Consider the following 27,499-nt stretch of genomic DNA (forward strand, 5'->3'; position numbering starts at 1 on the left):
TTTTTTTGTTGACCTTGAAGACCTTGAATTTGACAGGATATTAAAAATATTCAACTTTCTGAAAGGTTTACTATCCAAATACTGAATTGAATATATACCTGTTCATAGGGCATCTAGGTGAAATTATATTTAGAGGGAATGCAAATAAATAAATAACTAAGGCATAAAACATTTGAGGAATGGACTATGAGGTGAAGTCAATGCTACATTTATGCCCCCTCTTCCTTCTTTTTTACTGGCCCTTTGGTTGTCCACAAGTGGATGTACCTATTATTTTAGCATTATAATTTGCTTTATGTAAGAAGTGTAAGGGGTCAGATAATTCTCTGGTGGATGTAGATTTTGACATGATGGGTCCCAAAGTCTCAGCAGAAGAAAAGCCATTTGGAATGGACTATATAGCCAACTATTTGCCACTAGAAAGATAGTATCACAATTATGAGATTGGACAAGAGAGATTAGATTATGCTGTATCCTGCATGTACATTCACAAAGTATATAATGCACATGTTCTGTATAGATGGAGGATGGGCCTCAGAATCATTTTCTCTGGCGGGCTCAAGAAACCACAGTCCAATGCCAATTGCTAGGCTTCCCTACCAAGAACCCGAAGAACCTGTTTTTACTGTCAATGGGACGATGACATGTTTCATCAATGTAAATTGTGACATGGTGGTTCCATGTTTTAAATAAACTTTTGTTACTTAATAAAAAGAAAATCTAATTCGATGTTCCCTATAAAATGTAATCTATTTAATTGGATAAGCCATAAAAACATAGCTTGCCGACATGTTTGGAGCCTAAACTGCTTTAAATCAGAGTATTGCTATGACAACGAGTGTCAATGAATGTTCAAAATGCGTGAGTTCTAGCATGTTTTTTTGAACAACGGACACTAACAGATCCCTACAGATCCCATTGGCTTGAATGTGATCCATCTAGTTTTTCATCTGTGCTTTGCAGTATTTAGTTGGAGAAAATTATTTTTTTTCTCAGCTCAAGTCCTTAATTTCAGTCTGGTAAGAAGAAAGGTGATACCCAGCACTCACCAGTGATGCAGAGTGAAGATTTATTATGCCATAGTGTAGTACAAGGACGCGTTTTGGTAAATTACCGAATACTAAAACTCCCTAAAAAACATAATAAAAAAACAATATTACAGTGGAATCTCCCAGTGCTATTTAATTCCCCCTTAATTATCCATTGTGCAAATTTATCACCCCCTCTTTACCATCCCTCTTACCCCCTGTGGCACATCTTTTTTCCTTGATCCCATCTGTGCCTAAGGGTGGGATGATTTGGCACAGGGGGAGCAAAGTGGCACAGGGGGATAACGGGGGAGAAAATGACACAGGGGGTGGTAAAGAGGGGGTGATGAATTTGCACAAAGGACAATAAAGGGGGAATCATATAGCACAGGGGGGATCAAGGGGAAATGATGTGGCACAGGGGGTAATAAAGGGGGATGATTTGGCACAGGGGAAATAAAGTGGCACAGAGGGCAAATTATATGGTCGGTGGATGTACAGAAGCAGGAGACCACTGTATAAACAGCGGTCTTTTGCTCCTGTGCTGGGGCTGGGGGTGCAGCGGTGGCCAGGGCCCCCTGGGAGCCTGAGCCCCTTACTGATGTATTGGCCATATACCCCTCTGACTGTGGCCTTGTGTACAGGGTAGGACTGGCACATAAGCCTGGTTGTCCCCTATTGGGAGTGTTTTGTCCCCTATTGGATCCTAGGATATGTAAACTTTTGACTTTGCAGAAAGTAATAAAAATGCCTTAAAAATTATCTCTCTTTCCTTATTCTAGCATTTGGCAAATATAAATAATTTTAAAGGGGTTCTCCAGTTCTAAGATGCCTCTGGGGACCCTCGCTGGGGACCAGCTGGGGACCCTCGTGATCTTTCACACAGCACCCGTTACCATCAGCCCCCAGAGCATGTTCACTCCGGGTCTGATGACTGCCGATCATGGGGCCAGAGTATTGTGATGGGACACAGGGGTGGAGCGTGACATCACACGAGGGTGGAGCCGTGACGTCACAATACTCCGGCCCCGTGATTGGCAGTCATCAGACCCAGAGCTAACATGGGACTGATGGTAACTGGGTGCGGCGGGACCCCCCGTGATCAGGCATCTTATGCCCTATCCTTTGGATAGGGGATAAGATGTCTTAGCACCGAAGTACCCCATTAATAATACTAATTTACCTAAAACGGGTAAGGTTTATTCTGATTTCATGTGAAATAGTGAGAAAAACATGCATATGTGTCCCTTATTGGGAGTGTTTTGTCCCCTATAAGGAGTGTTTTGTCCCCTATAAGGTGTGTCCACATCCGCTATTGGGAGTGTCCCCTATTTTGAGGGTGCAAATACATTCGGTCTTATAGGACACTGTCGGGGAATTAAAAAACTGTATAGATATATATATATATATATATATATATATATATATGTATATATATGTGTGTGTGTGTGTGTGTGTGTGTGTAGCACCTATATTTCCCTTACAAATACTTTCTATCTGTTGCTCACTTGGTTTGTCATTCTGTGCTTTGGATGGGACATGTCCTTACTCTGCATGACTCCCTGAGTCTGCTGTGCTGTGTCTCTTCATCTAATCACTGCAGGCTGCTCTGTAACCCCCTCCTCTCTGTTTTCATACTGCAGCGTGATAGGACAGGAGTGAGCACTAAGAAGTGCTAGTCACACCCTCACTTCCTGGACATTGTCCCTGCCTGTGGACAAAGATGAAGCTGCAGCCAGTCAGTATAATGTTCTGGATGGTATGGGGTGGTTTTTCTTATATAAGCCAAGATTTCTAGAAAAAGAAAATACAATTTTTTTATGACGTACACTGCTCAAAAAAAATAAAAATAAAGGGACCACTTGTAACACAATGTAACTCCAAGTCAATGACACTTCTGTGAAATCACACTGTCGACTCAGTAAGCAACACTGATTGACAATTAATTTCACATGCTGTTGTGTAAATGGAACAGACAACAGGTGGAAATTATAGGCAATTAGCAAGACACCCCCCATAAAGGAGTGGTTCTGCAGGTGGTGACCATAGACCACTTCTCAGTTCCTATGCTTCTTGGATGATGTTTTGGTCACTTTTGAATGCTGGCGGTGCTTTCACTCTAGTGGTAGCATGAGACGGAGCCTACAACCCACACAAGTGGCTCAGGTAGTGCAGTTCTTCCAGGATGGCACATCAATGCGAGCTGTGGCAAGAATGTTTTCTGTGTCTGTCAGTGTAGTGTCCAGAGCATGGAGGCGCTACCAGGAGACAGGCCAGTACATCAGGAGACATGGAGGAGGCCGTAGGAGGGCAACAACCCAGTAGCAGGACCGCTACCTCCACTTTTGTGCAAGGAGGAGCACTGCCAGAGCCCTGCAAAATGACCTCCTGCAGGCCACAAACATGCATATGTCCACTCAAACTTTCATAAACAGACTCCATGAGGGTGATATGAGGGCCCGACGTCCACAGGTGAGGGTTGTGCTTACAGCACAACACCATGCAGGACATTTGGCATTTGCCAGAGAACATCAAGATTGGCAAATTTGCCACTGGCGCCCTGTGCTCTTTACAGATGAAAGCAGGTTCATACTGAGCACATGTGACAGACATTGCAGAGTCTGGAGACGCCGTGGAGAACGTTCTGCTGCCTGCAACATCCTCCAGCATGACCGGTTAGGGGGTGGGTCAGTATTGGTGTGGGGTGGCAATTCTTTGGGGGGGCCCCACAGCCCTCCATGTGCTTGCCAGAGATAGCTTGACTGCCATTAACCCCTTAAGGACACATGACGTACTGGAACGTCATGTGTCCACTCCCGATCTATAACGCGGGGCCACGGCGTGGCCCCGCGTCATAGCGGTTCGGGCCCGGCCTCTAACAACGGCCGGGACCCGTGGCTAATAGCGCGCGGCATTGATCGATGTGCCGCGCGCTATTAACCCTTTAGACGCGGCGTTCAAAGTTGAACGCCGCGTCTAAAGTGAAACCGAAAGCATGCCGGCTAGCTCAGTGGGCTGTTCGGGATAGCCGCGGTGAAATCGCGGCATCCCGAACAGCTGACAGGACAGCGGGAGGGCCCCTACCTGCCTCCTCGCTGTCCGATCGCCGAATGACTGCTCAGTGCCTGAGATCCAGGCATGAGCAGTCATGCGGCAGAATCATCGATCACTGGTTTCTTATGAGAAACCAGTGATCAATGTAAAAGATCAGTGTGTGCAGTGTTATAGGTCCCTATGGGACCTATAACACTGCAAAAAAAAAGTGCAAAAAAAAAGTGAATAAACATCATTTAACCCCTTCCCTATTAAAAGTTTGAATCACCCCCCTTTTCCCATAAAAGAAAAAACACAGTGTAAATAAAAATAAAAATAAACATAAATGGTATCGCCGCGTGCGGAAATGTCCGAATTATAAAAATATATCGTTAATTAAACCGCACGGTCAATGGCGTGCGCGCAAAAAAATTCCAAAGTCCAAAATAGTGCATTTTTGGTCACTTTTTATATCATGAAAAAATGAATAAAAAGCGATCAATAAGTCCTATCAATGCAAAAATGATACCGTTAAAAACTTCAGATCACGGCGCAAAAAATGAGCCCTCATACCGCCCCATACACGGAAAAATAAAAAAGTTATAGGGGTCAGAAGATGACAATTTTAAACGTATAAATTTTTCTGCATGAAGTTATGATTTTTTCCAGAAGTGCGACAAATTCAAACCTGTATAAGTAGGGTATCATTTTAATCATATGGACCTACAGAATAAAGGTAAGGTGTCATTTTTACCGAAAAATGTACTACGTAGAAACGGAAGCCCCCAAAAGTTACAAAATGGCGTTTTTTTTTTCAATTTTGTCTCACAATGATTTTTTTTCCCGTTTCACCGTAGATTTTTGGGCACAATGACTGACGTCATTACAAAGTAGAATTGGTGGTGCAAAAAATAAGCCATCATATGGATTTTTAGGTGCAAAATTGAAAGAGTTATGATTTTTTAAAGGCAAGGAGCAAAAAACGAAAATGCAAAAACGGAAAAACCCCCGGTCCTTAAGGGGTTAAGTACCGAGATGAAATCCTCAGACCCCTTGTGAGGCCATATGCTGGTGCGGGTGGCCCCTGGTTCCTCCTAATGCAAGACAATGCTATACCTCATCTAGCTGGAGTGTGTCACCAGTTCCTGCAAGAGGAAGGCATTGATGCTATGGACTGGCCTGCCCGTTCCCCAGACCTTAATCAGACTGAGCACAACTGGGACATCATGTCTCTCTCCATCCACCAACATTGCACCACAGACTGTCCAGGAGTTGGTGAATGCTTTAGTCCAGGTCTGGGAGGACATTCCTCAGGAGACCATCTGCCACCTCATCAGGAGCATGCCCAGGCATTGTAGGGAGGTCTTAATGGCACGTGGAGGCCAACTTCTTAGTAAGAGCTCTTCTCTAGTAAAGGGGTACTCCGGGGAACTAAACCCACAGCCCATCCTTTCCCTCTTATCAACCTATTTAACTGTCTAAATATAATTAATTAGCTATACAGAGCAGTTTTCCCTCTTTGGTTGTCACTACATGCATGAAGTGAGGAAAGGACATTATCCAGCCATCCACTGTGTCTCTGTCCAAATCCCTCACTAAAAGCATCCCCCACCATCCTGAGAGACACAGACCAAGTGGTTTCTGCCCTGCACTGATGAATCATGTTTTTTTGCGCTGAAAACTGGGAAGTGTGTGCAGCCTTAGCCAATCAGACACTGAACCTCTCTGCTGCTCAGAGCAGGAGGGTGGGGGCTGCTTTCAGAGAGTGAGCTAGCTTGCAGAGCTGCAATGATTGCTTTGAGATGTAAGCAATGGGACCGAAGGGTGGAAAATAAATATCAAGCAGTATACATATATATATATATATATATATATTTAAATGATTATTATTTTTTTTTACTTCCCTCGAGTACACCTTTAAAAAAATGATTGGATCTCTATAGTCTAAAGACTATTGGTAAGCAGCAGCTCATACATGTTGCAAAACTCTAAGCAATCTAGACCTCTAAGCAATCTGGTGACAAATATTTGCCAATTTTTTTCGTTGTTCTAAATGATGTTTTCTATATTCTATTTCGACAGATGTTCGCAGGAGAACAATATTTGAATATCACAGGGTGGAACTTGAAATGTCTAAGATTACCAACTACTCTGCAGTCGAGATGCTGCCTCTTCCAAGTGAGTGAGCCGTTCACCGGGTAATATGTCACCACCGGAAGGACACTTCACTCCATTGACTTAATGAGCTGTGAAGTGGCTCAGAGTTTGAAGAAATATCCTAATGGAATAAATGTCTAAGAAAACATATAGGTTGTGTATATCATCCGAGGAATAGGCAACCACAACATATATTATACCGTCTCTTACTCAATCCTATATGCTTTATGTATCTTATCATTATATAAATGAAGGCAGTCATGCCATTTGGGGATTGCTTTATGGATTCATGTTGTGACAAGTATGGAAGGAGAGAGTCGGTGAAGCAATGTGAGTGCAATATAATATTTTTGCCGCTTTGAGCTGACGGATGTTTCTATATTTACTATAATATAATCATAGAAAGTAAACAACAATGTTTCATGGAATCAATTGTAAATATCTTTAGGCTTCGAAAACACAAAAGAATATTCTATATTAGTGGTCTCCAAACTGTGGGCAACAAAAAACACTATATATGATTACACAGTAGTAACACTGAAGGTAGAGAAGGGGTGCCAGATTTTAAACCCATTTTGAGCCCATAAAAGATACTTTTCCTATGCCTCCCCCCCCCCCCCCATACAGCTGCTGTTACCTCTTCCATCTTCAGTATACAGTAGACAGGTAACATAGTAAGGCTCCTTTCACACTAGTGATTTCTCCGTTATTGAAGTTCCGTCGCATGTTCCATCACGATTTTCGCCGAAAACCGTCCGTTACAAAATCCCTGACGGCCGAGACTAAATCGCATTGCATCCTATGGGATTTTGTAACTGCCCGTTTGCACCCGTATATGCCCGTAATACATTACGGACGTTATACAGTGACGGGACATCGTGGCGGAAAAATTACTGCATGCAGTAATTTTTCCGCCACGATGTCCCGTCACTGTATAACGTCCGTAATGAATTATGGGCATATACGGGTGCAAACGGGCAGTTAAAAAATCCCGTAGGCTGCAATGCGATTTAGTCTCGGCCGTCAGGGGTTTTGTAACGGCCGGTTTTCGGCGAAAATCGTGACGGAACATGCGACGGAACTTCAATAGCGGAGAAATCGCTAGTGTGAAAGGAGCCTTACATAGTAACATAGTTCATAAGGTTGAAAAAAGACTAGAGTCCATCAAGATCAACTTATAACCCTAATAAGTCCCTATTGAGTTGAGTTGATCCAGAGGAAGGCAAAAAACCCTCATGCTAGAGGTAAAAATTCCTTCCCGACTCCAAATATGGCAGTCAGAATAAATCCCTGGATCAACATTCTGTCCCTATAAATCTAGTATACATAACCAGCGATGTTATTACTCTCCAAAAATGCATCCAGCCCCTTTTTGAACTCTATTACAGAGTTCACCATGACCACCTCCTCAGGCAGAGAATTCCACAGTCTCACTGCTCTCACAGTAAAGAATCCCCATCTGTGCTGGTGTAGAAACCTTCTTTCCTCTAGAAGTAGAGGATGACCCCTTGTTATAGATACAGTCCTGGGTATAAATACATGGGAGAGATCTCTGTACGGTCCCCTGATATATTTATACATAGTTATTAGGTCTCCCCTAAGCCACATTTTTTCTAAACTATATAACCCTAATTCTGATAATCTTTCTGGGTACTGTAGTCCTCCTATTCCCCGTATTACTCTGGTTGCCCGTCTTTGAACCCTCTCCAGCTCCGCTATATCTTTCTTGTACACTGGTGCCCAGTACTGTACACAGTATTCTATGTGTGGTCTGACTAGTGATTTATACAGCGGTAAAATTATTTTCTTGTCGTGGTCATCTATGCCCCTATTGATGCACCCCATGATTTTATTAGAGTTGGCAGCAGCTGCCCAACACTGCTCACTACAGCTAAATGTACTGTTAACTAAGACTCCTAAGTCCTTTTCCATGTCAGTCGTCCCAAGTGTTCTCCCATTTAATACATAATTCCAGCCCAGATTTTTCGTCCCCATGTGCATTACCTTACATTTATCAGTGTTGAACCTCATCTGCCACTTCCCAGCCCTAACCTCCAACCTATTCAGATCCATTTGTAACAGTGCACTGTCCTCTAATGTGTTTACCGCTTTACAGAGTTTAGTGTCATCTACAAAGATTGCTACTTTACTATTCAACCCCTCTTCAAGGTCATTAATGAATGTATTAAATAGAACAGGACCCAAGACTGACCCCTGTGGTACCCCACTAGTAACAGTCATCCTATCAGAATAAGTACCATTAGTAACCACCATCTGTTTCCTAACACTGAGCCAGTTACTTACCCACTTACACACATTTTCCCCCAGCCCAAACCTTCTCATTTTATGCACCAACCTTTTATGTGGAACCGTATCAAATGCTTTGGAAAAATCCAGATATACGACATCCAGCGATTCCCCCTGGTCCAGTCTGGAGCTCACCTCCTTGTAAAAGCTGATAAGGTTAGTTTGACAGGACCAATGGACCAATCCCTCATAAATCCATGCTGATACGGGGTCATACATTTATTTTTATCAAGATATTCCAAAATAGCATCTCTCAAACAATTTACATACAACAGAGGTTAAACTAACAGGTCTATAATTCCCGGGGTCACCTTTTGATGTTGGTGAGTGAGCTTTGTCTACCTGCTGCAATAACATAGTCTCTGCTAATTTAAGGCATTCCAAACACAGCACCACTCACGTGCCTAGGCTGTGTCTGGAACTGCAGCTTTAAAGGGGTATTCCAGGCCAAAACTTTTTTTTTTATATATATCAACTGGCTCCGGAAAGTTAAACAGATTTGTAAATTACTTCTTAATCCTTCCAATAGTTATTAGCTTCTGAAGTTGAGTTATTGTTTTCTGTTTAACTGCTCTCTGACGACTCACGTCCCGGGAGCTGTGCAGTTCCTATGGGGATATTCTCCCATCATGCACAGCTCCCGGGACGTGACATCATCATTGAGCAGTTAGACAGAAAACTTCAGAAGCTAATAACTATTGGAAGGATTAAGATTTTTTAAAAGAAGTAATTTACAAATCTGTTTAACTTTCCGGAGCCAGTTGATATATATAAAACAAGGTTTTGCCTGGAATACCCCTTTAAGTTAAAAGAGAACTACAGATTATAAAAATTGTCCCCCATACTGCAGGCAGTTAAAAAATAAAGATGTACATACCTTGCTTCGCTCCCCCGGGGCCTCCAGTAACCGGCTCCGGTCTCCGCCGCGATCCTCTTCCTGGTTGCTGGTGGTCGGCGAGTCATAATGCGCTCAGCCGATCACCGGCCGCAGTGAAGTCCTGACTCGGCCGGCGATAGGCTGAGTGGCAGTGTGAGAACGCTTCAAGACACAAAATTCTTCAATACACCGGCACCTGCTGACGGGGCCAAAAAGTTCACACTGCCACTCAGCCTATCGCCGGCCGAGCTGGGACTTCACTGCGGCCGGTGATTGGCTGAGTGCAGTATGACTCGCCGACCACCAGCAACCAGGAAAAGGATCGCGGCGGAGACCGGAGCCGGTAACCGAAGGCCCCGGGGGAGCAAAGCAAAGAATGTTCATCTTTATTTTCTTACTGCCGGCAGTATGGAGGACAATTTTTATGTTCTGGAGTTCTCCTTTAATAGCGGTGAGCTGCAATACCAGGCACAGCCCGTTGACAAGAGTGCTGTTTTTTTTAAGGAAAAAAAGCCAGCCATGTGTTTCTTATCTTGACTGATTCTGTTTCAGTGCAGCTTAAAAAAAAAAATTCAAACCAACTGTTTCCAGAAAGTTATACAAATTTGTAAATTACTATTTAAAAATCTTAATCCTTCCAGTACTTATCAGGTTGTGTAGTTGTTTCCAGTCTGACCACAGCGCTCTCTGCTGTCACCTCTATTCCTGTCAGAAACTGTCCAGAGCAGGAGAGGTTTGCTTTTGGGGATTTTCTTCTACTCTGGACAGTTCCTGACATGGACAGAGGTTTCAGCTGAGAGCACTGTGCTCAGACTGGAAAGAACTACACAACTTCCTCTCGAGCATACAGCAGCTGGGAGCATTAAGATTTTTTAATAAAAGTAATTTACAAATCTGTATAACTTTCTAGAGCCAGAGGATATGAAAACATTTGTTTTCCACTGGAGTACCCCTTTTAGTCAGGCTGTCACTTTTATGTTAAAGGGGTACTCCGGCCCTGAGACATCTTATCCTCTATCCAAGGGATAGAGGATAAGATGTCTCACCGCGGGGGTCCCGCCGCTGGGGATCCCCGCAATCTTGTATTCGCTACCTACCTGTTTGAGCTGCACGCTGCGGTGCCAGCTCACAAACAGCCGGGTGGCAACCACGGGGCTGGAGTAACGTGATGTCACGACTCTGCCCCCCGTGTGTCACCCCCCCGCTATGCAAGTCTATGGGAGGGGGCGTGACGGCCGTCACGCCCCCTCCCATAGACTTGCATAGCGGGGATGGGGGGTGACGTCACACGGGGGCGGAGTCGTGATGTCACGATACTCCAGCCCCGTGGTTGCCACCCGGCTGTTTGCGAGCTGGCACCGCAGCGTGCAGCTCAAACAGGTAGGTAGCGAATACAAGATTGCGGGGGTCCCCAGCGGCTGGACCCCCGCGGTGAGACACCGTATCCCCTATCCTTCGGAAAGGGGATAAGATGTCTCAGAGCCGGAGTACCCCTTTAATTCCCATCACTATCTTATGTAGATTGGAAAACCAGGTGGACAGTGTAGGAAGTATAAAAAGATGCATTATCCACGATCTTTTAAAATAACATTGTAAAGATGAATACAATCCCAGGTCCCCTCCGTAGTGAGGTAATAAAGCTGTCATAAATATACCTTGAATTGTAGCACAGTCATGTCGAGGGATATTGAGAATATTTTATATAGAGAAGATATTCTGGCCGGTGTGCGCTGTGACTGAGCGATTCCAAGGAGCGATCACAGGGTGGAAAGTAACATTTCCCTGTTATTGTTTTCACTTGGGTGGATATAACGGCACATAGCATAATATGGCAGCTTTCTTTCGCAAAATTGCTAGCCATAAGGAGGATGCAAATTGTAAAAATAAAACCAGTCAAAGATGTTATGATTTTATAGAATTGAGCTGGAATTTATGCCAGAGCTTTCACTGTAATTGTACCCATTGGCTAAAACAAATGCAATCTCTATTGTTTACTGAAAAGAAAGAAAATATTAACTGAATAGAATAAGAAACATAACAATACATTGTAATAATCTGAGATCATGTAGAATAAAATATATGGGAGAGACAGAAAAAAAAAAAAGGAAATGTTTATATTACAACTCGGAAATAGTATTATGAAATGCTGTTCTGCCAGACAAAATAGAAAACTTACAGATATGTGAAAGAATTAGATAGATAGATTAAATAGATATGAGAGATAGATAGATAGATTTGAGAGATATATTAGATAGATAGATAGATAGATAGATATAAGAAATGTAGATAGATAGATTAGAAAGATTAGATCAATAGATAGATAGATAGATATATAGATATTAGATAGATAGATAGATAGATAGATAGATATGAAATAGATAGATAAATATTAGATAGATAGATAAATAGATAGAATCCAATATAAAGCAGCACCTCCGAGTGCGTCTGTAGGTGGGTGCAGGCCCTTGAACCTCAGTGCTCCAGGCCATTTTAGATGAAGATGACTATAGGCAGCACACCAAAATTAGTGCAAAACTGAATTGTTTTTATTCCAAGGAATGAGACGTTTCGGCGATCTCACACCGCCATTTTCAAGTGATTTACAAGTGATACAAATGGGGTTTAAATACACTCCCCGTTCAGTGACATCACAATCATTAACATATCACATGACATTTTGTAAATAAAGTGCAAAACACATTATCAAACACTTAATCATACAATCAAAATAGTGCACATATACAATCACACAACGTGAACATATATTATACGTCCGATCTTGTGTATCTATCAAGATATAGTGATAACCACATTCCATAACTGCTCCAGTAATCAAGTGTAAACAGCGACGTAGTGTATAAAGTTAACCCCTTAAGGACGCAGCCCTTTTTCGCAATTCTGACCACCGTCACTTTACAAATTAATAACGCGAAAACGCTTTTACCGAATATTCTGATTCTGAGATTGTTTTTTCGTAACATATTCTACTTTATTTTGGTGGTAAATTTCGGCGTTAATTGAATCCTTTTTTGGTGAAAAATCCCAAAATTTCATGAAAATTTTTAAAATTTAGCATTTTTCTAACTTTGAAGCTCTCTAATTGTAAGGAAAATGGATATTCCAAATACATTTTATTTTTCTTCACAAATACAATATGTCCTCTTTATGTTGGCATCATAAAATGGACATATTTTTACTTTTTGAAAAAATTAGAGGGCTTCAAAGTAGAGCAGCAATTTTCAAAAATGTCATGAAAATTGCTAAATCTGAAGGGACAGATGTTACAGAACTACAACTCCCAGCATGCCTGGGCAGTCGAGGCATGCTGAGAGTTGTAGTTTGGCAACATCTGGAGGGCTACTGTTCGGGCACCACTGTAACCGTGGTCTCCAAACTGTGACCCTCCAGATGTTGCAAAACTACAACTCCCAGCATGCCCAGACAGCCTTTGGCTCTCTGGGCATGCTGGGAGTTGCAGTTTGGCCCCCCTAGTGGTTGCCACAGTAAAGATCGATTTACTTTCAATTACCCCCCCCCCACCACCACCCCACTGTCGATTCCCTACCTGATCAGGATCCTGCAGGCTCCAGCGAAGATGCCAGGTCCCCAGGCATCTTCTCCTGCAGGTACGGCCTCCATCTTCTTCCCAGAGCCCCTCGACATCCAGGGGCGGGCAGAACGGGGGGTTGCCAACCCCCTGTCCTGCGCTGCCATTGGTCAGAACTCCGTTCTGAGTAATGGCAGGGGATAGGAGTAGATCGCAGCTTTGCGATCTCACTCCAATCCTTTAGGCTGATCGGGGTTGTTGCTGACAACTCCGATCAGCCCTATTTTCCGGGTGATCGGGTCACCAGAGACCCGATCAGCCCGGAATTGGAGAAAATCGCATGTCTGAATTGACATGCAATTTTCTCCGATCGCCGACATGGGGGGGTCTCAGGACCCCCCTGGGTGATGTGCCAGGGTGCCTGCTGAATGATTTCAGCAGGCATCCGGCTCCGGTCCCCAACCGGCTAGCGGTGGGGACCGGAATTCCCACGGGCGTATGGATACGCCCTGCGTCCTTAAGGACTCGGAATGCAGGGCGTATCCATACGCCCTGCGTCCTTAAGAGGTTAAAAACATTACCGGGTCAAGCAGTCCCGTCCGCACACTGACCTCCTGACAAGCGCGCCATATACCGCAAGCCTGTGTCTCACATGGGACGCCGGGGCTTACTTCCACTTTCTCCGGAACTCTACCAATCACAGTGATGGCGTCCCTGTAGTCATGGAAACCGCCTAGACCTTCAGTCCGGCAGTGACGTGCACCTCGCGGCCAGGCTCCGTGGCACCCAGCGCATGCTCAATAGGTACAATAGTGATCCTTAGTGCCATCTTTATTAAGGGTATCTCAGGTAAGTATTAAATATATCTAATGGCAAAATACTGGCAAAGTATACCGCTACTCAAATAAGGTATAGAGAACCTCCAATTATTAGGAAGGTTTTCATGCACTTCTCCATTATATTACCCTGCAAGCAAAAGTACATTCACAGGCCTAGACACTGCACTCTGTTACTTATAAGCCAGTTCTGGGCGCATCTTATAGCATCCATAGGACCCCCAAGCTTCTCCCTTTCAGATTAGTGAATTCTCACCTTCTGATAGACAGGGTCCTCCACCAGACTGCTTTTATGGAACAGAGGTGTCAAACGGTTACCCTCCATACAATAGTCAGTCATACCAGGGCATAATCATGGGAGTGTAAATCAATTTATGAATACATAATACCCCTTTTAAAGGACACTGTCACTGTACCAGTAAAGAAAAGTAAAAAAAATTCTGAAATCAGATAAAAATAAAATTTGCGGTTCCAGGCTGAGGTCATCTCTTCAGTTTTCATGGGGCTGCTTGACCGTAATGTAAAATATTAGAGAATCTGAAATAAAAGAAAAACAAACATTTTAGTAAATAATATCACTTGTATGTCATAACCACACTGTTCACAGCCTTATACTGGTACTACAACAAACGCTACATCATCATTTTGGGTGTGACAACAAATTGAACACAACATTAAGGCCATTTGATTTAAGGAGTTGAGGTCATAGATCCATTTCAACTCTCTTTTTTGTAGTGTGGAGACCCTATCCCCTCCTCTCCTTAGTGGGGGAATATGATCTACCACCATACATTTCAACTCATGTTCCTTATGGCCAGCTTCCAAAAAGTGTTTGGATACTGGTAAATCAGTTCTGTTTTTCCGTATAGAATATCTATGTTGACCCAATCTGACTTTGAATTCACATTTTGTTTCACCAATATAAATAAGTTTGCAAGGGCACCATAGAATATAGACCACATGATCACTTTCACAATTCAAATAAAATTTAATTGGGTATACTTTACCCATTTGGGGGTGCGTAAATGTGCTCCCCTTCTGTGAGTACCTACTATTCACGCACCTCCTACAGGGAAAGCAACCTTTGACACTCACAGATGCATATTTTTGTGTCGGTATCTGTCTCGACACATCAGCCTTTACAAGTTCATCTTTTAGGTTCCTGGATCTGCGATAGGACATTAGGGGTACCTCCCTAAATTCTGGAATATTAGGGAAGCTCTGACTTATCAGGTGCCAGTGTTTTTTCACCTTCTGGGCTATTTTTCCTGACACTTCATTGTATGTTGTAATAAACGGTATACATGTTCTCTTTTTAACCTAGGTCTTCTTTGTCCTCTCCGCTCCTCATACAATCTCTGTTTTTGTCTCTCTATAAGTGTGCGAGGATAACCCCTAGCAATGAATTGTGTTGTCATCTTATCCACTGCATGATCTAGTTTTATATCACTGTCAACAATTCTACTAGCACGTAGGAATTGACTGTAAGGTAACGCTTCAATCATAGGTCTGGGATGACAGGAATTAAATTTCAATAAAGTATTGCAGTCAGTCGGCTTACAATATAGGTCAGTTGACAGTCTGTGTTCTTTAATAGATACCTTAGTATCCAAGAATTGTACCTTATCCTGTGAATAGGTAAGGGTGAACTGTAGATCCCTGTCTACACTGTTGAGATACATTTGAAAATCCACTAGCTCCTCCCCTGTGCCATTTCAAATCAAGAACATGTCGTCTATGTAGCGCCACCACCCCAGGATTTTCCTGGAGTGGTGGCCTACATAGACGTGGGTTTCCTCAAAATCTCTCATCACTATGTTCTCATACGAGGGCACCATGTTGCTGCCCATGGCAGTCCCACGTAGTTGAACATAGAATTTTTCGTCAAAGAGAAAGTAGTTATTCTGCAGAACGAATAACAAGAGTTCTACAATAAATTCAATCTGTTCTGAGTCAAAATGTGCCTCTATTAGGACCCTCTTAATAGCTCTTATTCCCCTTTCATGTTGAATAGATGTATACAAGCTGACTGTGTCGAAGCTTGAAATTATGGCATTAGTGGGTACCACAATCTGTGAGATTTTGGATAAAAAATCTCTAGTATCTCGCAAGTAGGATTGTGCATCCATTGCGAATTGTCGCAAAATCCTATCCAAAAAAATAGATACATTGTTGGATAAAGACCCTCTGCCGGAGACTATGGGCCTACCAGGAGGATCCTGTAGGCCCTTGTGAATCTTCGGCAGGAGGTATAGTAAAGGAGTAATAGGGTGATCAACCTTCAAAAATTCACTTAGTTTTTGATGGTTGATCACCCTATTACTCCTTTACTATACCTCCTGCCGAAGATTCACAAGGGCCTACTGGATCCTCCTGGTAGGCCCATAGTCTCCGGCAGGGATTCTTTATCCAACAATGTATCTATTTTTTTGGATAGGATTTTGCGAAAATTCGCAATGGATGCACAATCCTACTTGCGAGATACTAGAGATTTTTTATCCAAAATCTCACAGATTGTGGTACCCACTAATGCCATAATTGCAAGCTTCGACATAGTCAGCTTGTATACATCTATTCAACATGAAAGGGGAATAAGAGCTATTAAGAGGGTCCTAATAGAGGCACATTTTGACTCAGAACAGATTGAATTTATTGCAGAATTCTTGTTATTCGTTCTGCGGAATAACTACTTTTTTTTTGACGAAAAATATTATGTTCAACTATGTGGGACTGCCATGGACAGCAACATGGCGCCCACATATGTGAACATAGTGATGAGGGATTTTGAGGAAACCCACGACTATGTAGCCCACCACTCCAGGAAAATCCTGGGGTGGTGGAGCTAAATAGACAAAAAATTTTTTGATTTGGAATGGCACAGGGGAGGAGCTAGTGGATTTTCAAATGTATCTCAACAGTGTAGACAGGGATCTACAGTTCACCCTTACCTATTCACAGGATAAGGTACAATTCTTGGATACTGAGGTATCTATTAAAGAACACAGACTGTCAACTGATCTATATTGTAAGCCGACTGACTGCAATACTTTATTGAAATTTAATTTCTGTCATCCCAGACCTATGATTGAAGCATTACCCTACAGTCAATTCCTACGTGCTAGTAGAATTGTTGACAGTGATATAAAACTAGATCATGCAGTGGATAAGATGACAACACAATTCATTGCTAGGGGTTATCCCTCGCACACTTATAGAGAGACAAAAACAGAGATTGTATGAGGAGCGGAGAGGACAAAGAAGACCTAGGTTAAAAAGAGAACACGTATACCGTTTATTACAACATACAATGAAGTGTCCAGAAGGTGAAAAAACACTGGCACCTGATAAGTCAGAGCTTCCCTAATATTCCAGAATTTAGGGAGGTACCCCTAATGTCCTATCGCAGATCCAGGAACCTAAAAGAGGAACTTGTGAAGGCTGATGTGTCGAGACAGATACCGACACAAAAATATGCATCTGTGAGTGTCAAAGGTTGCTTCCCCTGTAGGTGGTGCGTGAATTGTAGGTACTTACAGAAGGGGAGTACATTCACGCACCCCCAAACGGGTAAAGTATACCCAATTAAATTTTATTTGAATTGTGAAAGTGATCATGTGGTCTATATTCTATGGTGCCCTTGCAAACTTATTTATATTGGTGAAACAAAATGTGAATTCAAAGTCAGATTGGGTCAACATAGATATTCTATACGGAAAAACAGAACCGATTTACCAGTATCCAGACACTTTTTGGAAGCTGGCCATAAGGAACATGAGTTGAAATGTATGGTGGTAGATCATATTCCCCCACTAAGGAGAGGAGGGGATAGGGTCTCCACACTATAAAAAAGAGAGTTGAAATGGATCTATGACCTCAACTCCTTAAAACCAAATGGCCTTAATGTTCAATTTGTTGTCACACCCAAAATGATGATGTAGCGTTTGTTGTAGTACCAGTATAAGGCTGTGAACAGTGTGGTTATGACATACAAGTGATATTATTTACTAAAATGTTTGTTTTTCTTTTATTTCAGATTCTCTAATATTTTACATTACGGTCAAGCAGCCCCATGAAAACTGAAGTGATGACCTCAGCCTGGAACCGCAAATTTTATTTTTATCTGATTTCAGAATTTTTTTACTTTTCTTTACCGGTACAGTGACAGCGTCCCTTAAAAGGGGTATTATGTATTCATAAATTGATTTACACTCCCACGATTATACCCTGGTAGGACTGACTATTGTATGGAGGGTAACCGTTTGACACCTCTGTTCCATGAAAGCTGTCTGGTGGAGGACCCCGTCTATCAGAAGGTGAGAATTCACTAATGTGAAAGGGAGAAGCGTACTTGGGGGTCCTATGGATTCTATAAGACGCGCCCAGAACTGGCTTATAAGTAACAGAGTGCAGTGTCTAGGCCCCGTGAATGTACTTTTGCTTGCAGGGTAATATAATGGAGAAGTGCATGAAAACCTTCCTAATAATTGGAGGTTCTCTATACCTTATTTGAGTAGCGGTATACTTTGCCAGTATTTTGCCATTAGATATATTTAATACTTACCTGAGATACCCTTAATAAAGATGGCGCTGAGGATCACTATTGTACCTATTGAGCATGCACTGGTTGCCACGGAGCCTGGCCGAGAGGTGCACGTCACTGCCGGACTGAAGGTCTAGGTGGTTTCCATGACTACGGGGACGCCGTCACTGTGATTGGTAGAGTTCCGGAGAAACCGGAAGTAAGTCCCTGCGTCCCATGTGAGACACGGGCTTGCAGTATATGGCGCGCTTGTCAGGAGGTCAGCGTGCGGACGGGAATACTTGACCCGGTAATGTTTTTAACTTTATACACTACGTCACTGTTTACACTTGATTACTGGAGCAGTTATGGGATGTGGTTATCACTATATCTTGATAGATACACGAGATCCGACGTATAATATATGTTCACGTTGTGAACGGGGAGTGTATTTAAACCCCATTTGTATCACTTGTAAATCACTTGAGAGAGAGATTGTGTGAGATCGCCGAAACGTTGTCTCATTCCTTGGAATAAAAACACTTCAGTTTTGCACTAATTTTAGTGTGCTGTCTATATTCATCTTTAGATAAATAGATAGATAGATAGATAGATATGAGATAGATAGATAGATAGATAGATATTAGATGGAAAAATATTAGATATAGATAGATAGATATTAGATGGATAAATATTAGATAGATAGATAGATAGATAGATGGATAGATAGATAGATATTAGATAGATGATAGATATGAGAGATAGATATGTGATATATCTCTATTTCCCTGGCATAATAAATGACATAACACTTTTCTGTCTTCCCCAGCTTGTCTCCAGTTTAACAGCTGTGGCTCCTGTGTCAGATCCCAAATTGGTTTCAACTGCAGCTGGTGCAATAGTCTCCAAAGGTATAGTATAGTGCGAATGACTTTTCTCTGTGCCATTATTTCTCCACTTATGAGATAAAGAAATTGGATATTAGCTGCAATGGCTTCTAAAACCTTGGACTTTCTGCATTCTTGTTATTATTGGTGGTATTACTGCTCTGTCTGGGTGATGCATGCTGCTTACACTGGAATCCTTTCCTCTTGTGACTTGAGATAAGACTTCATTTATCTTTATCTAAACCTGTGCTGTCTTATAAGCTGACATCCTTTTTATTTTTTTTTTTTTTTTATATTTATTTATAATCATGCGATTGTGCAATGATGAAGTCCCAGAGTGACTGCCCATCAACAACAAACATATAGACACACACATCATTCATACACCTGTAGGAAGCCTAAACACCATTAAAGGGGAAATGGTAGACCTTCACTGAGGAGAGCTAACACATTCAGAAGGAACCACCAACTCCCCCAATATCAACCAGGGCATCCAAACTTTATCAATTTTTTGGGGGCACTTACGACTAATATAAAGGGTTCTATATAATGGAATGTATCTATTAACTAGATTAAACTAACGAGACAAAGGAGGAGGAGAAGTATCCTTCCATGCCATAATCACTACCTTGCGAGCACAAAACAGCAAAAACCGAATGAGAAGGCGCCTATGGGAGCCCGACTCTAGATTGTTAATCAAACCTAACATACAAACTGAAGGGGAAAAAACAAAAGGAAACTCCAGTTGGTCTGCCAGAAACTGCATTACAGCCCTCCAGAAGGGAACCCCCCTTGGCAACTCCATACAGCAAGCAAAAAGGAGCCTCTATCAACCTGGCAGTGAAAACAAACATCAGAGGAGGAAACACCTATAGGAATGAGCTTAACCGGAGTATAATATAAACACAATATAAATCTGGACTGGATAAGCATGTCTCGGGCACTAACAACTGGGGTAATATATCGCTGCAACCTCCCTCCACTGTTTCTTCGAGAGGTACGGAATATCCTCAATCCATTTCAGGTAAGCTAACGCAAAAGGATCAGGGCCCACAGACTGAAACAGAGCATATGCTTGTGTCAACGGTTTAGTAAGGTCGGTAGTACCCAGGAGCATCTCCACTTCAGAAAAAGCTGGGGTCACATCAAGGGAGCCAAATTGTGCCAAGACCGCGTGTTGCAATTGAATATACCTAAAAGGGGCACTCAAAGGGATATCAAAACAATCACATAGTTCTTGAAAAGAGGGAAAGGAGGGAAAAAACCCAAATAGATGTACAGCAAACTTGACTCCATGTGAGCTCCAAAAGCCAGCCGCCTCCAACTCCTGCAGGTGCTCATAATGAGGGTTCCCTCACAGAGGTGCCCCGGGAGGCCACACTGGCTGTGGAAAGCGCCCAGATACCACCGACCACACCACAGCCACAACTTAGCATCAGGAGTATATCTACTGTATTTATCGGGGTATACCACGCACCGGCCTATAAAATGCACCCTCATTTTACCAAGGAGATTTGGGTAAAAATAGTTTTTTACCCAAATATCCATGGTAAAATGAGGGTGCGTGTGTGTGCGTGTATACCCCGATACACCGCCAGGAAAGGCAGGGGGAGAGAGGCCGTCGCTGCCCGCTTCTCTCCCTCCTGACTATCGGTGCCGGCGCCCCATTGCCGGCGCCGATAGCCAGGGGGAGAGAAGCGGCGCCGACAGCCAAGTGGAGAGAAGGGGCAGCGGCACCCATTGCCGGCGCCGCCTCCCCGTTGCCTCCCCCCATCCCCGGTGGCATAATTACCTGTTGCCGGGGTCGGGTCCACGCTGCTGCAGGCCTCCGGCGTGCGTCCCCTGCTTCGTTGCTATGCACGGCGCGGCGCACTGACGTCATGCGCCGTGAAGCGCATAGTAACGACACAGGGGACGCACGCCGGAGGCCTGCAGCAGCGCGGACCCGACCCCGGCAACAGGTAATTATGCCACCGGGGATGGGGGGAGGCAACAGGGCAGCGGCGCCGGCAATGGGTGCCGCTGCCCCTTCTCTCCCCCTGGCTGTCGGCGCCGCTTCTCTCCCTCTGACTATCGGCGCCGGCAATGGGGCGCCGGCACCGATAGTCAGGGAGACAGAACAGGCAGTGGCGCTGATAGCCAGGGGGAGGGAAGGGCCGGCAGCAAGGCTCTAGACCCCAGGAAAGGCAGGGGGAGAGAAGCGGGCAGCGACGGCCTCTCTCCCCCTGCCTTTCCTGGGGGTGTATCGGCGTATAACACGCACATAGACTTTAGGCTAAAAATTTTAGCCTAAAAAGTGCGTGTTATACGCCGATAAATACGGTATATTAGTCAAAGATTCATACAAACCCATAAGAGCTCCTGCCAAAGCTGTAGACACATTGGAGAGATCCAGATCGATCCACCAGACAGTGTACAGAAGCTGGGACGCTAAGAAATAATTATACATTTTTGGAGCAGCTACACCACCCCGTTATCAGCAAGGTAAGAGAGAAAGGCAGCCTGGCACTGCTTCTGCATACACCTGTAGGATGTTACGTGTAATGGACAATAGACTACAGTGTGATATTTCGGCAGTGGGCGGTGGTGCAAACTTATGCATGCAAGAGCTTCAAGTTCATATAATCCAACAAGTAGAGAGAGATAATAAGTGCACTCACCGCAATAGCTGCTTTATCCATGAAGTTTATTCAAGGTCCACATCAAAAATTAACAGTGCAGGGAGACGACATAAGAAGGAGGTGAGCGTTCACGCTCACCTCCTTCTTATGTCGTCTCCCTGCACTTTTAATTTTTGATGTGGACCTTGAATAAACTTCATGGATAAAGCAGCTATTGCGGTGAGTGCACTTATTATCTCTCTCTACTTGTTAGACCACCCCGTTGTTTCGCAGCCTGCAGGAACGCCTGACCCAGTTGTGGAGGGTTATCTTGCCAAAAGAAGGATCTCATGAGGCCACTCAGCTTAACAAAGAATCTCTTGGAAGGGATCACAGGTGAGAGATGAAAGAGATATAGAAACTTAGGGAGATATATCATTTTAAAGATATTAATCCTACCCGCCAATGATAAGGGTAAAGACGACCAAGCTTGTAACCGGGTAGCCGTAGAAGAGACAACAGGATCCAGATTCAAAGCTAAGAATTCCCCAAGACATGCAGAGACCTCAACCCCCAAATACTTAAAGTGAGTGACCACCTGGAGACCATTGGAGAAAGAAGGAGGAAGAACAGCAGCCACAGACAAAGGCATCAGAGAAGACTTTGACCAGTTGACCCGCAGGCCCGAAAAAAAGCCAAACAGTTCAAGAAGATCAAACAGCACCACCAAGGAGACCTCAACATCTTCTAGATAAACTAAAGTATCGTGTGCATACATGGAGACCTTCTCCTCCAATGGTCCCCGGCTCAGCCCACAGATCGAAGGAGAAACTCCAATGGCTTCTGCTTCACTGCCAGAGCAAATAAAAAAGGTGATAGAGGATACCCCTGACACATGCCTCTATTCAACGGAAATGGTTCAGAGACATCCAAATTTGTGCATATCCTAGCCCTAGGTCTGCCATGTAACAATCTCACCCACACTCTAAACTTGGACCAAAATTGAAGAACTCACAACACACACCTAAGTTAAAATCCCTCAACACCTCAACAGAATTGAAATATTTGTAAACATCTAAACTAACAACATTACCCAGAGAGACATAACCCTCAGCTGCAGCAATATTAAGTTGCAACTGCTTGACATTAATATCAGTGGCCCTGCCAGGCATAAACCCTGTTTGGTCAGGATGAACAACAGTAGTAATGGACCCCCCCCCCCCCCCAAGCCGATTAGCCAGAATTTTAACCAGGATTTTGATATCAACATTAAGAAGGCAAATGGGATGGTAGGAATCCGGCATTGTTGGATCCTTGCCTGCCTTAGGAAGAACTACAATCAGAGCCTCACGTATAGAGTCCGGTAACCTCCCAGTCTCGGAGGCAACACTGAAGAGATTCAGCACAATGGGGATCAGCCTTTCCTGTACCAATCTCCAACCATTCTATCTAAGCCCGGAGTCTTCCCTGTCGGTAGACTAGCAATAGCCAGCAAAACCTCCTCCAGAGTAAAAGGGGCCTCTAAGGCAGCCGCCTGAGTCTCAGACAAAGGAGTAAGCGACAACCCTCTCAAAAAGAAAATAAGACCAGACGGAACTTCTGCAATCTGGGAAGAGTACAGGGATCTATAGAAATCCCGAAATACATCATTAATGACTATTGGATCGGACTCTAGAGCACCAATCAGCCCCCTGATGCAAGGAATGGAAACCTGGCCAAGTATGCCAACAACTTCCCATTTTTATTCCCAAACTCAAATAGGGCTGCCACCCTATACACCATCTTCTTCTGAACTCTGGCCTTCTGCAGGAATAAGAGAGCTCTCTGTGCCTTAGTCCACTCCCGCTCCATCTCAGAAGAAGGATTCCTCACCATCTCCACCTCCAGTACCCCAATATAAACCTGTAATGCCTTCCCTTGCAGAATAAGCAGCACTGTGTACCACAACCCCAAACAAATTCGCCAGACCCTGGGAGGAGGGACAAGGACCTAATCTTAGGGTAAGAACAATAGCTGAGTGTCCAGAGATCCCCCTACTGGTATATGTAATCTTGCTTATCATGCGCAGAAGATCTGCCAATACAAACGCAAGATCAATCCTGGAGAACGATGTGTGAACCGAGGAGTAAAAGGAGAAGACTGGGTCAGACGGATGCTTCCAGCGCCAAACATCAGTAAAAGATAGTGCCTCACTCCAGACAACAAGCCCAGGAGAGCCAGGATCCGCAGCAATGGTCCAATCGAAGGGGGAGGATCTGGAACCGCATTAAAGTCCCCTATGAAAAGAAGGGGAAGAGAGGGAAATGTTGGCAGTTTAGTCGTAACACATTCCAACACATCCACACGGAATGGGGGGGGGGGGGGGAGGGGGGACATAGACAGAGATTACATTAAAACTAAAGGCATGCAAGGAACACTTAATAATAACAAACCTACCAAACTGGTCACAGGCCACCTGGGAAATTACCATCGGGAGTGACTTAGAAATCAAATTGTACACTCCACGGGCTGACATAGAGTAGGTAGAATGATACCCCCTCGCAAGCTATGCCCTTTTAAGAGCTAGTATCTTCTGGCCAACAATATGGGTTTCTTGTAAACAAATAATATCCGGGGAGTGACGTTTAACAAAGTCAAGACATAGAGCTCGTTTAAATTTGGAGTTAAGACCCAAAAACATTCCAACTGACCACTTACTAAGGGACCCCATAATCCAAAAGAAAGACTATAGGATTGAGGGGAAAAGCACAGACAACTAGAAATGCGGGTTCCCCGGGTACAAAATCCACATACACCACTTCCACTCAAACAAATAGGACACACAAAGGACAAAACACACACAAAAACAAATGCAGAAAAGAACATTAGCATCCCCAACAAAACCCTGTCTAAAACTGGGAACTCATGTAGACCTATACCCTAAACACTAACCAATGGGTAGTAGCAAGAAGACCAACAATCAGAACACTGTCAGGTGTAGCACCACAAACTTCAGTAGCTCACACCGGAAGGTAGCAGCAGAATGGATAAAACACCACAGCTGCAGTCTTTGCAGGTGTAGCACCAGAAGTCCCAGCTGTACTCCCCGGCAAGCAACAGCAGAAGGGATATTCACAGCACACACCATAAACGCAGTCTTTTCAGATGTATCACCACAAGTCTCAGCAGAACTCACAGACAAGCAGCAGCATATGGGATATTCACAGCATACACCTCAGATGCAGGCCATGTAGGCGGGGTACCACAAATTACATCCACATGGTGTTAGGATCTTCATGGTGTCAGTAGAAAATGCAATGTAAAGAATGCCTTTCCTATACCGTTATGTGCATATTATTTGCATACATTTATTTGAGAACTGCTTGGTAATCCAAGTGGATATTGTGCTTGGTATTCTGACTTGGTAGGCAGCACATTTTTTTATGCATTTGTTCAATGAGAACACACACAAAAATACCTTCCATGCTCCTCTGCCACCACCGTTATTATTACCGGAGCTCCAGTCCCTGCTGTGGAGCGCTTCTGGGTTCAGAAATATGATGTCACAAGCCCTTTTAGCCAATAAGCAGTCACAGCAATGTCCCGCCTCAATTACTGAATGGATGAGTGGGCTTGTGAAGTTACGTCCACAAACCCAGAAGCACTGTACAACAGGGACTGGGGGTCCATTATACCAGTTGTGGTGCAGGAGTAAGGAAGGTAAGAGAGGGTTTTTTTTTTTCCTAATTACCCATTTCTTAAGAAAATGCATAATATAACCTTAATGCCTAGATAACTTGTTAGCCATCATGAGATCTGATGGCTAACAACTAGTGTTGAGCGGCATAGGCCATATTCGAATTTGCGAATATTCGCGAATATATGGATGAATATTCGTCATATATATTCGCGAATATTCGCATATTCGAAAAATGCTCATTTTATTTTCGCATATGTGAAAATTCGCGTGTACGAAAATTAGCACAAACAAAATTAACATAAGCTGAAATTCGCATACGCGAAAATTAGCATATGAAAATTTTCGTATATGCGAAAATTCACGCACCAGTCTCACACAGTAGTATTAGAGCCTTCTTTACACCACACAAGCTGGAAGCAGAGAGGGATGATCACTGTGATGTGTACTGTGAAAAAAAAAAATAAAAAAATAAGGAATATTCGTAATTACCAATATATAGTGCTATATTCGCGAATATTCGCAATTTCGCGAATATGCGATATTCGCGAATAAAATTCGCATTGCGAATATTCGCGAGCAACACTACTAACAACCTCCCCAATTTCCAAAATGGTGCAGCGGCTCTTGGTTTTACATGGAAGTGATGGTTCAGCATGTGCCCACTGCTCCATTCATTGTGCCCACTGCTCCATTCATTGTGCCCACCACTCCATTCATTGTGCCCACTGTTCCATTCATTGTGCCAACTGCTCCATTCATTGTGCCCACTGCCCCATTCATTGTGCCCACTGCTCCATTCATTGTGCCCACTGCCTCATTCATTGTGCCCACTGCTCCATTCATTGTGCCCACTGCTCCATTCATTGTGCCAACTGCTCCATTCATTGAGCCCACTGCCCCATTCATTGTGCCCACTGCTCCATTCATTGTGCCTACTGCTCCATTCGTTGTGCCAACTGCTCTATTCATTGTGCCCACTGCTCCATTCATTGTGCCACCTGCTCCATTCATTGTGCCCACTGCTCCATTCATTGTGCCCACTGCTCCATTCATTGAGCCCACTGCTCCATTCATTGTGCCTACTGCTCCATTCATTGTGCCCACTGCTCCATTCATTGTGCCCACTGCTCCATTCATTGTGCCTACTGCTCCATTCGTTGTGCCAACTGCTCTATTCATTGTGCCCACTGCTCCATTCATTGTGCCCACTGCCCCATTCATTGTGCCCACTGCTCCATTCATTGAGCCCACTGCTCCATTCATTGTGCCTACTGCTCCATTCATTGTGCCCACTGCTCCATTCATTGTGCCCACTGCTCCATTCATTGTGCCCACTGCTCCATTCATTGCCAATTTAACCATGAAGTACAGAGTACAGCTAAGTAGCTTCATAGACAATGAATGGAGTGGCTGTGCACATGCCGACCCAACGTTCAAAAGAAAGAGTTGAGCGCCATACTGAAGATCTGGGGGGGGGGGGGGGGTGGTTAGGGTTTTCCATCTCAGCCTGTGATTTGTTAGGCATGCCATCACTAATGTTCAGCACATCTCCGAAGGACGGGGGAGTTGAGAGGACTGTGCCCCGTTCTGAAGATTGCAGGGGGTCTTATCGAATGGACAACACATGGATGAGGTTTTCAAAACTAGAGTACTCTTTGAAAAGCATGACAGCCCTTCCATGTAATGTGCAGCAAGTGATCCTGTCCACATGGACCGATATTCCTGCAGAACCTTTGCACCATCTAGTTTAATCTATATCAGGACAAATTGCTGAATTGCTGCAGATCTGAAGGCCAAAGGAGGGCCAACTAAAGGGGTGTTTCTAAGAAAGTGGCTGTTCAGTGTAAGTCACCAGTTATACTGCAAATAACTAACAACTTCCCCCGATTGTTGGAAGTCAATTTCCCAAAGTCCTTACTAAAGATCAGAAATTACAGGGATTCGATTCGTCACAAACTTCTTGGCTCGGCGGTTGCTGACTTTATCCTGCATAAATTAGTTCAGCTTTCAGGTGCCCCGGTGGGCTGGA

The 27,499-nt window shown here is 43.8% G+C and overlaps 1 protein-coding gene across 2 annotated transcripts in view; it reads left to right on the top strand.

The window, feature by feature from the left end:
• The window catches only part of PLXDC2 (plexin domain containing 2), a 578,876-nt gene that overhangs the window by 416,645 nt on the left and 134,732 nt on the right, over nucleotides 1–27,499 (top strand). For both annotated transcript variants that reach the window (XM_056519248.1, XM_056519249.1), the window contains exons 8-9: nucleotides 6,144–6,239; nucleotides 19,134–19,215. In XM_056519248.1, the coding sequence (XP_056375223.1) occupies nucleotides 6,144–6,239; nucleotides 19,134–19,215 (178 nt within the window). The remainder of the gene's footprint in view (nucleotides 1–6,143; nucleotides 6,240–19,133; nucleotides 19,216–27,499) is intronic.

This window comes from Hyla sarda, chromosome 5, assembly GCF_029499605.1.
Source record: "Hyla sarda isolate aHylSar1 chromosome 5, aHylSar1.hap1, whole genome shotgun sequence".
In the NCBI taxonomy this organism is placed as follows: Eukaryota; Metazoa; Chordata; class Amphibia; order Anura; family Hylidae; genus Hyla; species Hyla sarda.